The 14,003-nt window shown below is 36.3% G+C and overlaps 1 protein-coding gene across 1 annotated transcript in view; it reads right to left on the minus strand.

Moving 5' to 3' along the window:
- LOC150102631 (transcriptional adapter 2-beta-like) overlaps positions 1-12,948 on the minus strand; it is a 348,460-nt gene extending 335,512 nt beyond the window's left edge. The window contains exons 1-2 of the mRNA XM_090398716.1: positions 12,933-12,948; positions 12,724-12,821 (exon numbers count right to left, since the gene is read on the minus strand). Of these exons, the coding sequence (XP_090254842.1) occupies positions 12,724-12,821; positions 12,933-12,945 (111 nt within the window). The 5' untranslated portion in view covers positions 12,946-12,948. The remainder of the gene's footprint in view (positions 1-12,723; positions 12,822-12,932) is intronic.
- Positions 12,949-14,003: the final 1,055 nt, after the last annotated feature.

The raw sequence follows: 14,003 nt of genomic DNA on the forward strand, positions 1-14,003 counted from the left end.
TGTTTACTCTTGGGTAAGGATTAAAACAAGAATATGATTCCTTTTCAAGTATAATATGATCCTATTTAAGTTTTGAAGATCAGTAAAATTCACGAGAATTGCTAAGACAAAAGCTCTTCAAAATACTACAATTACATTGTCTAAATAGAATATTAAGTTGAGCAATACATTCTGTATTTGTTTTGCAGGTCAGCAGTTAGAACTGAAAGAGGTACAGGAAAATAGTTTGATGTAAAATCATGTGTGAGACAAGCATGCACACTATCTCCACTGTTATTCATCACCTATATGGATCACATTATGAAGGAAAGTGGCATTAGGCCTGATATCAAAACTGGATATATTATTCAACTCAGCTCTTTACTTTATGCAGATGTTATAATCTTAAATAAATCCAGTACAAGCCTGCAGGATTCTAAACTGAATAACTGCTGAAACAAATGTGGTATGAAAATCGACAATAAAAATAGGCAGGAACATTGAGAACATCAGCTGCATCCTGAAATCTATAGAACAAGTAAAACATTTCCACTATTTAGGTACAATTATTAATGAAGAAAGAACAATTAATATCGAAATAAACAACAGATTAAGCAATTATGGTATGACAGAGTCAACTAAATAAATTCATATGGAATAAAAGAAATTAGTTAAAACACTAAATTAGCTGTATATAAGGCAATGTTCAAACCAATTTTAACTTATGGATCTGAGAGCCTGGTTAGAAAAAAAAAAAAAAACATTCATCAAAACAAAATATACAGTAAGAGCTTGGTTAATGCTCAAGAGATTATTATTATTATTGTATGGGTACCTCCATGGAGCCCAAAGACATCATGGGAGACCAAACTATCCACACAATCTATGAGCCGTGTCCAAAAAAAAGTAAGGTCCGTTCAGAATTGAACAGCAAATAAAATATAGGAGAGGTGTTGCATGTGTGGTAGCATGCAGTGATGGTGTGATACCGTTTTTGTTGGTGGAAAACAATAGTTCTGCAGAAAATTCACCAACAACTGTGTAAGGTTTACAGGCCTAATGTAATTAGTTACTGTAGGGTTTGGAAATAGTGTTGTTTGTTTAAATAAGGGTGCAATGCTCGCGATGAAGAGTGCAGTGGCCAGCCAAGTGTGGTGACAGAAGATTTGGTGGAAAAACAGTGAACACGAAAATTCGTGAGAATTGCCATTTCACAATCACATTTCACCGCCATGAGCATGGATGTTTGTGATTGTCTGTGAAAATACTAGTGGTGGTGTAGATGATGAAGGTAGTTGTGGTTGGTGAAGTGGTGGAGACGGAGAGTTGTAGAGTAGGTACCCTCCCTTGATGAGTCTTTGGACTCCCTGGAGATGTTACATAATAATAATAATATATCACCTTAACAGAATTCGAGAAGAAACATTAGCAAAACAAATGGGAAAGGACCAAAAAGAAGACCAAGATGGTTAAAGCAGTTAGAAGTGCCTTAGAAGAACAAAATATAAGCATAGCAGTACTAGATTCTGAGAGATAACTGACAACTAATTTGAAGGGAAATTATCGATGGGAAGTTGTAATAAGCATTATTATGGAAGCTTTTCATGCTGTATTATTACAGTATCCTGCACACACCCTTAGAGTACATATCAGGAATTTGATGATAATGAAAGAATAAGCAAAGTTGGTATGGTAGAGAATGAATGTTTGCTGGATAAGAGAGAAATTAGCCGAAACACTAAAGTAGGCACATATAGAAGATAAAGTTTAAACCAGTTTTAACTTAATATGAATGTTGGAAATAAACAGTTCATCAAAGACCAGAATTTACAGATATAAGAATTGTGAATAAAACTAGGATGTACCATATTTTCCGGTGTATAAGACGCTCCTATACATAAGATGCACCAAAGAAATTTAATACAATTTTCTGGAAAAAACCTAAAAAAAACTTTTACTGTAGGCGGAGGTTCAAAATGTCTTTCAGCTTCCCTATTCTCGTGTTCTGCATATTTTACAACCTGCAATTTGTAACTTGAAGTATATGAATGTCGCCTGTTTTTTTCCACCACTAAAATCTACAGGGAAATATCAAACTGAACACAAAATATCTCAACACGTCAACTCAATACTGATAAACATTGGTAACTGATTACTCAGATAAGATATTATGAAACTTGAATAGGGACTCCCGTTCTTAGCCAATGACGTGCTAGAAGTCACGTGAAGGTCACGCATCAATTTGATTGCACCATTAACCGCCTACAAAGATCTTGGAACATAAAAGGGAGTGCATATGACTTTGAAAAGAGGAAACAATCTTTACCTTCATTATATAAGATGCACCCTATTTTTAAGATGAATTTTTAAGGTAAAAAAGTGTGTCATATACACCAGAAAATACGGTAAGTTTGTTGTGGAGAGGTTTGCTTTGGTTTGATGACACAAGGCCAACCATGGTTGTGCTGTGCTAGTACTCAAGGTAATAAATAAACAGGATAAAAACCAGTATATATATATATATATAAAAACAAATGTAAAAAATTAATAACAACATACATAAATACACTGGGTAGTAAAGACTCATGTACAATAAGGTGAACTGATAAAACCAATATATAATATATTGGTTTATATATATGTGCATAATTTATATATGGCAATAAAAATTTATGATTTGTAAAAATTTAAAAATGGAAATAATTTTTGATGTATCTGCCAGAATACATAGAGCTCAGACTATGAACGTGAATAAAATAGTGACTGCACTCCTTAACAAAATGGGGACAGTCCATTAAAATATGAATGATGGCTGTAGAAAGTAAATTATAGTTGCCTGGTAATTATATTCTTGTTTAATCCTTTTCCAAATATATGCAAACAAAGTCTGTGTATGAAATATCATGACGACTAGGCTAGTGTGTGTGTGTGTGTGTGTGTGTATACAGAGAGGGGGGGGGTGGCTGATGACTTCACATCAACTGCCTTAGTATCCTATAATGCAAAGCATCAACATCTGTACACAAGTAGCCTAGTCATGAAGATACTTCACGCACAAACTTTATTTCATACACATGGAAGAGGGATTACACAAGAGTATAATTTGTTGGAAAGTATAATTTACTTTCTAAATAAGTGAAAAACTTCCTATATCTGTCTCTGATCTAGAGGAATTTAATAATAAGGATGATACACCCTTTTTTTACACATAAGTGAGAAATATGATTCAACCTTGAAACATTTGTGAGTATGGATCCAACTGACAAGACCTCAATAAAGGTTGAAACTAATCTAGGTAGTGACCCTCTCTTCATATGCATAAGCATTATGCACTTTCAAAAAGAAGTGTGCTTTGCATGATGGAATACTAAGCCAGCTGAGTCATCAGACTATGTACAAGTAGCCTAGTCATGAAGATACTTATATGCAAACTTTGGATAGAGAAGAAAACAGGTGATAAAACATAGACCTTCAAGTTGGTTAAGGGATTTTCCCATATTAATACAGAAAGAATTATAAAAAAAAGTAGATGGCAGGAACAAGAGGTAATATCTGGAATTTGTGTATGTGGTGAAAAGAGGCATAAGGAGTAGATTTTTTATGTGAAGTGTGGTTGGTGAGTAGACATGTCTATCATATTGACAGACATGTTGCTGAGAGGGCCTCCTATAATGAGTCTATAGATTCCATGGAAGGTACTGTAATAATAATGCACTTGGAAAAAAGGATTAAACAAAAGTAGAATTTCATGGCGAGTATAATGAATGATGGTTAATATGGTGTTACACAGCCCAGATTAACCATCATTCATTACTTCTCAATGGAAAGCCTGTATAAGATTTCGTGTTCCAGTAGATTCCTGGAACTCCGCATTCAATGTGTTGGCTGACGAATGGTGGTTTTTACATATTATCATCTGTAGTACCCTACAGTTGTGTTCGGTGAGTATGGTGAGTTGTCCACAAGTGTAGGTAACACTTGCAGTTAACTCCCTGCGCTTCCATCTTAGTATGGTATCACTGACTGTTGACTTGAGATGGGCCAATTTGTAAACAATTTACCAAACAAATAAGCCTGAGACATGGCATCCTATCACAACACTTCTTTCAAACATCGTCAGTTCCCTTTTTGCAGCCATTTCACCCAGACACAGTTTTGCTCACTTGGGAGCATCAAATTCCTCCAATTTATACCAGCTACAAACATGTGCCTCATTATATGGTACGATACACCTTGCCTGTGGGGGGGGGTATCCATTGAAATCTTTCCATGCAGCATATATATATGTTTTATATATTTATTCCCGCATATGAAGGGTACAAGAATATAAGAAGGTACAAGAATACACACATCAGTTGTGTGTGTGTGTTGGGGGGGGAGGTATATTATGAGAAGTGCTGTACCAGAGAACAGAAGTAGAAGGCCTAAATGACAATGAGGAGAAGCAGGCTCAGTGTGTTTGCATTTGTACTGAAAAGGGATGGTGGGGCAGCTGCTGCTTTTGCTTTAATTAATAGAAGCAAGTGGAGGAATGATCCTTGTCATTTCTCCATTTGTACCTCCACAGTCAATGGGACAGAAACCATGGAGGTACATGTAAATGAGACACAGGAGTGAAATCCTACATTTGCAAGATACAGGTTGAAATAAGTTTAGAAGAGAAAGGACATCTATGAGCTGAATTGTTCTCCTCAGGAAAGCATCAAGAATTTTTTGGAAAGTTTTAGGTACACCAATCCAAATGTGTGAACAGTATTCTAAGCATGGTAAATTTGGGATTCTGTATAAGATTAATAGTTGGATGGATGTAAAAGAGCATATTAAGTGGAAAAAGAATGCCTAATTTTTCAGAGGCTGAGGAAGCTATTGATGTGATGTAAAGGAGACACAGGAGCAAAACACTGCTTTTGCAAGATAAAGATGTTGATACAAAGTGAGATTAATATCAATCTCACTTTGAGATTGATATTAATCTCACTAAGAGATCTGATCTTGTCTTGTGATTTGTATATTACTGATGATAAGGAATCCTAGCTGAAATCTGTTTTGCAGGAGAAAAGCAGGATTGCATTCTGGTGGCATTCAAGGTGATCCAGTTATCCTTGCACCAGTGAAGGTTCACATGGAAATCAGAGTTCAAGGCACTGGTTGGAGATATCTTGAAGCTTTGGATGTCTGAGAACAACATGGTTTGCAAAAAGAGTAGAATGAATGCAGTGCACTATCTTAAACGAATCTGTGGATAGGATTAGTAGTGGAATGAGAGAGTAGGTCACTTATGTATAGGAAAAGAGAGGGCAGGCGATAGGCCACAGCCTTGGGGAACTTGGTGGCAAAGCATGAAGAGGGTGCTGTCCACTTTGACATGCAGCAAATAACCAGAGAAAAAGCTAGCTATCCAGTTACAGAAGATGGCAGGTGTTAGACCTAAGGCAGGCAGTTTATTAAGGACTCAATCCTATATACATTTAAAATGTAGAAATATCAAGGACAACACATGATTATCTGAACCTTTCCATGGAAAGTTTTCAGTGGCAGATGATGTAAACTCTGAGATCAGCTGTGGATCTAGATTGGCAGAATCCATACTGGTGGTCACCAGTGGCATATTTAGGTATTTCCCGCCCCTAGGCCCACAGAAAGTGCCGCCCTCCCATATTTAATGAACATATTGATTTACATGCATAACCTATTTATATCGTAAATTCGTAATATAAATATAATTACAAAAATGAGAGCCTGGAAATTTCTGCTGACCTTCAAAATTTGCCACTCTAGGCCCGGGCCTATACCTAAATACGCCATGGTGGTCACTAATTAGCTGGTAAGCCTCTAAATAGTGGAGAAGTTGATTACTGATAACCTCTGTTATTTTGGATAGGTGATAGAAATTAGCTGGTAGTTGGATGGTAGGGCTTTATCTCCTGTTTTTGGAACAGGTGAATATATGTTTCCATGTGTTGGGATAAGAGAAAACTGAGTATAGAAAATTGAAGAGTCGGTATAGAGAATAGGTCTCTCTGGAACACAACATTTGAAAATACAACTGGAGAGAGATGCCATCAGGACCAGAAGACTTTTACCTAAGTTATTTCGTATTTTTCTTATGTCTTTTTGCTGAACAAACTATAGGAGGCACATGGTGTTCAGTTATAAGGTAGGAGACAATGTGCCTTCACCATCTAAAGCAAGAGTCAGAGGATCAGGTCAGCTTTATCTTGAGTTGCTGTTACAGTAGTACCAACTGGATGAGAGAGAGAGAGAGAGGTTTTACCTCTCTCTCTCTTTGTGATGGCCTTTGCAAGGGACCAGAAAGCATGATATCTATTTGGACAAGAGGCGAGTTTTCTATTATTGATCTTTATGAAGTTGGATTTGAATTTGCTGATGGCTGTTTTATATTTATGGCATGCTTCAGCAGAATACAAAGCTGGAGTTCTTGTTACTAGCCTCCTGTGATAAGCTGAGATTTATAAAATTCAACTGCTTTCATACATCTTCTGATGAACCAAGGATTGGAGAGTAGATGAGAATTTTGGGTAAAATGGGAGAATGAAGGCCTTCATGACAGTGAAGATAATTTCTATGCCTCACTCAGTACAAGTATCTGGGTCAGAAGAGTGGAAGCAATAACTAGACCCAAGGGAGAGTCGTAATTCCAGAGGTCATCATATGTGGTACCATGAGAAGCTAAAGGACACAAGATTGAGTATATTTATGAGGTAGGACATTCTACTTGAAGGGAAACCTGCATAAGATTGTAATCTGAGATGCCAAGGGAAGGTGACCTCTATGGTGTATCTGGAAGGTGAAATGATTACAAACAAGATCAAGGATATTGTGAAAGTGGAGAGAGTTATCAGAAATTTCAACAGATGGATGTACAATTTGCATTAGGTCATTGCTTACAGCAAATTTTAACAATGCTTACTTAGGCTGTAACAAAAAAAAATAATGTTGATACTATAGGTACTCTTTCAAACATGGAGATAATCTTCTTGAATGGCAAACATACAACTGCTGTTCACAACCAATGTCTCCCTAGCTTCCAAAAAACTAGGATTTCTCTTTTGTGCAGATGTTACTTCACCTCCAAAAACAATCATTAGCCTAATACAAATCAGAAATCGGCCCAGCTAAGAGCTTCCTAAAAATACTTGACTCATTACAGAAGAGGGAAATCAGACTGATTAATAACCCAACTCACTCCACCCACTACCACACAGGCATCTGGTTTCTAATATGCGTGTTCTATAAATATTTCCATGACAAATGTTCATATGAAAGAGCACCAATAATTCCCTAACCCTGTACTAAATGCGTTGAAACAAGTGGAAATGCCACACAACATCTCTTTACAGTACAACTCAAAATCCACAGAACAAGTTTCTTTTCCTGCCTACTGCTATATTAAGGAACAGTCTTCTACCTTATCTGCTTTCCAAGAAATACAATATATAGGCTTTTAAATCAAATGTAAATAAGTTTCTCCTTTCCCAACCCACTACCCATACATGGTACTGATGTACTATAGGTTGATGAACAATCCTCTCATGTAAGGGCTCAACATAAAAATAAAATAAATAAAAAATCAAGTAGAATAATGTAGGACGACATTAAAAATGAGACTTATCTATGCATATGATGCCACAAAAGATTTTCTACAAAAGAAACAAAGCAGAGAGGACAATCTAATAAAAAAAAGAAAGTTCTTACTAGAGACCTAAGCAACAAAACAGGAAAAGTACACCAGACATATGAAAATGTTTGATGAAAATTTTGAAAATAAAAAGAAGAGCTAATAATAATGGTAAATAGCTGCCAAGTTTCTGTTCAGGACATGGACTAGTGTCACCACAAATACCATGTTCCAACATAAAGATGTGTGCAAACTGATGTGGAGAAAATGCACAAGAAAAATCTTACTGTTATTGTTGATAGCAATATCTTTCACTAGTTCAGGATACAAGTCTATACAGGGATTTGAAATAAGAAATGATTAATTTTTAAGCTTTGAACAGGTTAAAAATGAATATCACATTGAGGGGGGAAAAAATAAGTAGGCAATTTTTAAAAAAGATTAAAGGCAAGCAATTTTAAAGTCTCCAGTCCAGTTCAAACTGAAATTTCAACTGTAGGCTCAAATAAATATTAAATCAAAAATGAACGAGCTTCAAAACAAGAAAACCAAACCTTAGAAACTCAGCAGCAAAGTTTGAAGAAAACACTGATTCAATAGAGAGGTACATATTCAGTTGTCTGAAATTATAGAAAAATGCAGACTTCACAGTAGACTCAAGGAATTAAAGAAGCAGGCCAAGAGATTTAAAAGATGATGAGATAGTTCCATTGAATAAAGGTGGCTCCAAGACAGAGATAGAAAACTACAGACCAATTAATATCAGGGGTGGTTATTAAAGTATTAGAAAAGTTGGTTCAAGGCAAAATCCAACTGAGAGGTAGACAGGGGTGTGATACTCTATAGGGGACAGCATGGCTTTGTAAAGGGTATCTTAGTAATTTATTTACATTTTATAATAAAACTAGGGGGCTCCACCCCCTGATACCTACGGCACCCCCCCCATGTTCCTGACTGGTAGGCCACTTCTTGAATTCTGATGACTCGAATTTTGAAGACTCAACACTCAGGGTAGCCTCTGAGTTTCAAAATGTTTCCAATAACTTAACAAAAAACGTGACACAGAAATGTTTCACAAAAACATTACATAAAAAGGCTTATCATTTCATTTTATATTATAGAGTAGATGACAGCATTTGACAGAATACCACATGGAAAACTACTACAAAAGTTGGAGCAAATAGGAATGGATATGAATATGAAGCTAATAGCATGAATCGGGGGGGGGGGGGGGTGACATCAGAGAGTACCATATGTAGGAATATGTAGTGGAATATAGGAGAATGATGGTGACTAGGATTCTGTACCAGGACCACTACTCTTTAATTTGTATACTGACATTGGGAAAGATTTAAGAGGGGATATCCAGTTGTTTGCTAATGATGCAAAACTGAGAAAAGCAACAGTTGATGTAGATATCCTGCAGGATGATTTAAATAAATTAGCATTGTGGGAAAAGGATGACAAATGTCCATTTAATGTTGCAAAACATAAGTTAATATACTTTGGGTTTAAAATTTTGCATACAGTGTATTATACTGATGGTACTGGATTGACTGCATGCTATTCGCTCCATAGGAATGGAGCGAATAGCATGCAGTCTGGAAGAATAGGGCACTGTGGAGACAGATGAGTGGAGATAATCAGTTATATGAGGAGTACAAAGAGAAAGCAAGAAAAGTAACTCACTTAGTAAAGGTAGCAAAATTGCAACATGAGCAGCAGTTAACAAATGATGCTAAAAGAAATTCTAGGAAGGCAGTATTCAAATATCAATTAATACCAAGTTTTTTCAATATGTGGTTAGTAGAAGGAAGAATAATTATGGAAGGATGATGTAGGTCAGTGATAACGGGAGAATGATAAACACTGAGAAGGAGGTGCTTAATGAGCAGTTCATTAAAGTATTCCATTCTTGAGATTGTAACATAATGCAGAACTTGAGAGCAATAGGAATCGGGGAGGAACCACTGATGGTGAGTGAGAAGGAGTAAACTTGAGGAATTGAGTAAACATGATGTCAACAAGGACATGGGAATTGATAGGGGTGTGATACTCTATAGCAGGCAGCACAGCTTTGTAAAGGATAAGTCCTATCTTAGTAATTTATTTACATTTTATGATAAAATGATAGCATTTGACAGAATACCACATGGAAAAATACTACAAAAGTTGGAGCGAACAGGAATGGATATGAAGCTAATATCATGAATGGGGGGGGGGGGGAGAACACCAAAGAGTAGTATATGTAGGAATATGTAGTGGAATATAGGAGAATGATGGAGGGTTCTGTACCAGGACCACTACTCTTTAATTTGTATACTGACATTGGGAAAGATTTAAGAGGAGATATCCCCTCTTAAATCTTGGTATTAATTGGTATTTGCATACTGCCTTCCTAGGATTTCTTTTAGCATCATTTGTTAACTGCTGCTCATGTTGCAATTTTGCTACCCTTACTAAGTGAGTTACTTTTCTTGCTTTCCCTTTGTACTCCGCTTGTGTTGAGGGAATATTCCATGGAGTTAGCATCTTTAAAATTCATTTTTAATATGAGTCTTAGATTAGTCCATTTTCCAAAGGAGTGAAAAGATGGCAAAATTGTTCAGCTTCATAAAGGGGCTGATAAGACTAAGATTTTGAATTATAGGCCAATCTACTTGTCTGGAGTTGTAGTCAAGGTGTTGGAGAAGCTAGTAAGGACTAGGATTAAGAACTGGGTGGACAGTAGTAAAATTCTCTTCAATGGACAGCATGAGTTTGCTAAAGGAAGATTGTGTTTTAGCAATCTGCTTACTACAAGGTGGTGAATACATTGGATGGGGGTGGATACATATACAGTAGCATATTTAGATTTTTGCAGAGGATCTTGATAGATTGCCACATGACAGACTAGTAGTTAAATTGGAATGGATGAGGGAGGGGGAGGTAGATGAGTGCATTGGATTGAAGATTGGCTGTCTGATATGTATCAGCAAGTTGTGTATGGGAGGAGTGATATCCGAGATGAAAATCACTAGCCCCAGGAACTTGTTTTGGGGCCATTGTTGTTTAATTTGTATGTAAATTATTGAAAAGGGCTTAAATGATGATATACTGTTGTTTGCAGATGATGCAAAGTTGGGGAGAGTTATGAGAAGTACAGCAGATATTGTGGCTTTGCAAGAGGACCTAACAGACTGTCTGAATGGGGAAGTGTGTGGGGATGTCAGTTTAATGTTGCAAAGTGTAAGGTTTTAAAATTTGGAAAACAAAGAAGGGATGCAGAGTATAGGACTGGTAAGGATATTTTAGAGAAGGTGGAGGAGATGAAAGATTTGGGGGTTATGATGGATAGAGACTTGAAATTTCATGGACATTTGGCTAAAATTGTGATGACAACAGAGCAGATTATGGGAATGATGCAGAAAACAAACACTGACATGTAGAAGTAAGGATAAGATTCCATTGCACAAGACCTTAATCAGGCTGCATATGAATTACACAGATTTGGTTTCCAGGTTTTCAAAAGGACGATGAGATGCTAGAGAGGATTCAGAGATGATTGACTAAGTTGATTTCTGGTCTCTGGAATGTAGAATATGAGGATAGATTGAAAAAGTGCAAATAACAGGGCCTAGTGGATAGAAGGAAGAGGGGAGACATGATCAAAACATATAAACTAGTAATGGGTAATTACCAGATTAGAGTGGATGAGATTTTTCATAGAATATCTGGAGATAGGAGGAGAACAAGAGACCATACCTGGAAGTAGTATAAGGTGGGTGTGAGCAAGGGAGTAAGGATTATATTTTTTTGCATGGAGATTGGTAGGTGATTGCAATGCGTTGCCTGAGTGTGGTAAGTGCAGGGACAGTGAATGCATTAGATGAGGTAACGATGAGCTGTGCATGTGAAAGTGGGGCCTCCCATGATGAGTCTCTTGACTTCATGGAGGTCTGTTGATGATAATAATGTCAGAGAGTTGAAGTTCAGAGGGAATATTGCAAAAGTTGGTAAAATAGCTCGAAGAATTACTTGGATGTCAAAAAACATGCTAACAAGTAAAAATAGGGAAGTTATTATCCCTCTTTATAATGCTATGATTCGTCCACATCTTTGTCACCTGGGTTTCTTCGGGACCGGGAGGTGGTAGAGAAGATTCAGAGATGAGTGACTAAGATTTAGTGACAGGTTGAGGGTTTGTGAGTTAAAGTTTATCTAATCGACAGAAAAGAGGAGACATGATAGGAACTTTTATGATATTAAACGGATTTATAATATTGATGCAAAGGAAATGTTTCAGTATATGACAAATAGAGAACAAGGGGCCATATGTGCAAGTTGTGTAGGAGTAGTTAATAGGAGTGTGCAGAGTAGATTTTTTTGGATGGAAGGTGGTGAGTGAGTGTAATGGATTGACAAATTTAGTTGTGAGTGCCCTAACAGTGAATGAGTTTAAAGAGCGGTATGATAAGGAGCGGTTTATGTTTATGATAATTAGCTTGAGTCTCTGGACTCCATGGAGATACTGTACAATAATAATGAGCTACTTATCACAAGATTTGTTCTATATTAAACATTTTATTTTTCCTTATATAATTTATGTATACAGGAAATTCATCAGTGAATTATGCTTATTAAACACATGTTCTTCAACAAGTGCATTCTGAAAGACAAAAACCCTACCACCTTTATATGTGATAGCCTAAATGACCTGCAGTTAAAAATGAACTTATAATACTTTTAACTGCAAGAGGATCTCACTAACTTCTGTTGTCGATACTAACTGTGTTATGAATGAAAACTAGTTATCTGAGTAGCCTTCTGCAACTTCAAGTACGTTTTCTAACACACCCCCTTAAAAAAAAAAATTCTTCACCCTTCTCCATAAAATAAAAGTAATCCACTTTTTTAAAAAAAACTTCGTAATACGAAGATAGGTCTCAATACATCTGCTAACGGTATGCTAATTCGTTTGCACATTAAAATAGCCTACTTTGGATCTTATTCTTACGGATCGTGCATTTCCAATTTATCACTGCACAGTGATTACGTTTTAATACTAACGTGATTAGCAATACTAAGTAAACCTAGAGGAAATGGAACAAGGTCACGTGACTTACTTGTAAACACAAATCGAAATCTGCACACTCTGCACATTTTACTCTGACACCACTTATATCCTGCTGGCAATAATTACAGTGATATTTTACGATAAAACCTACAAAAGATTAAATGATACACGAATTAATGGCAAATTCTTTACTATCAGTATACTATCATTTAAAATTACAAGCATATAAACATTGAATTATAATATTCCTTCACTCACCAGACATCCTCATAACTTGTACTACGTCAATGACGTCATTTCTGAATTATTCCCTTCTGAGTAATCCAAGAGACAAACTTCCCAGCCAATGATCTCCTCCGCTAAACTCTATTGGAAACAAGTGGCAGGGATGAAAACCAACGAAAGATATGTTATGCTCTATAACTGAATGTCACTGTTTAAGACAAGTTTCCCGAACTTAATCCATTTGTTTTTTTATTTGCACTTTGTTCAACTTTCAAGTATGCTTACTTGTTAGTGATGTTCTGAAACGTGTAAGCCGTACTACCGAATTCGCAAATATGCAATGCAGTCGAATTGCAACAGCATACAGAAATAATTAACAATGTAATTAATAGTAATCAATTTTTTTTTCTTATGTGACCCTTATTATCGGCACAATTTCCCCCCCACCACCACCCCACTCCAATGAGTCTCGAAATCAGTTGAGATGAGTCTTTTGACTCCATGAAGATCTAGTTATTTATTTATTTAACAATAAATTCATTTAAATTCAAAAACACATACAACGCAATACATTCCATCAAGATTCTGCATGAGAAAAATATAGTGATTCAATTTCCAAATTCAATACCAATTTTCAACAGTAGCCTTTTGACCTTCACCCTTTCACACCATAAAAAATGCTCTAGTTAAAATACCCGAAGTTGAAATGAATACGAAACAGTAATCCTTCTTTAGCCGTGGGCACACGTATTTATTATTATCCGTGACACCTCCAAGGAGTCCAAAGACTCATTCCTCGATGAGTCCAAAGACACCTGTTCTACAATTCTTCGTCACCACCAACTACTACACCAAACCGCTACTACCATCAGCATCTGCGCCAATGCCATCTACCACCGCCACCAATACTAGTATTTTTATCTGTAATTGCGTGTGTTCTAAAGGTCGATTTGTCTGTATGCAGGATGAAAAACCGAGTTTCCAGGAGAAAAAACCCTGCTAATTTTGTATGAAATAGGCTAACTTACCTTCAATTGAAAAAAAAAAACATATAATGCCTTAGTATGTAGTAAGTACAGTATGTATAGTAATAATATAGTAAGT

The sequence above is a fragment of the Typopeltis vanoorti genome, chromosome 10, assembly GCF_054136105.1.
Source record: "Typopeltis vanoorti isolate ZY-2024b chromosome 10, IOZ_Tvanoo_1.0, whole genome shotgun sequence".
NCBI lineage: Eukaryota > Metazoa > Arthropoda > Arachnida > Uropygi > Thelyphonidae > Typopeltis > Typopeltis vanoorti.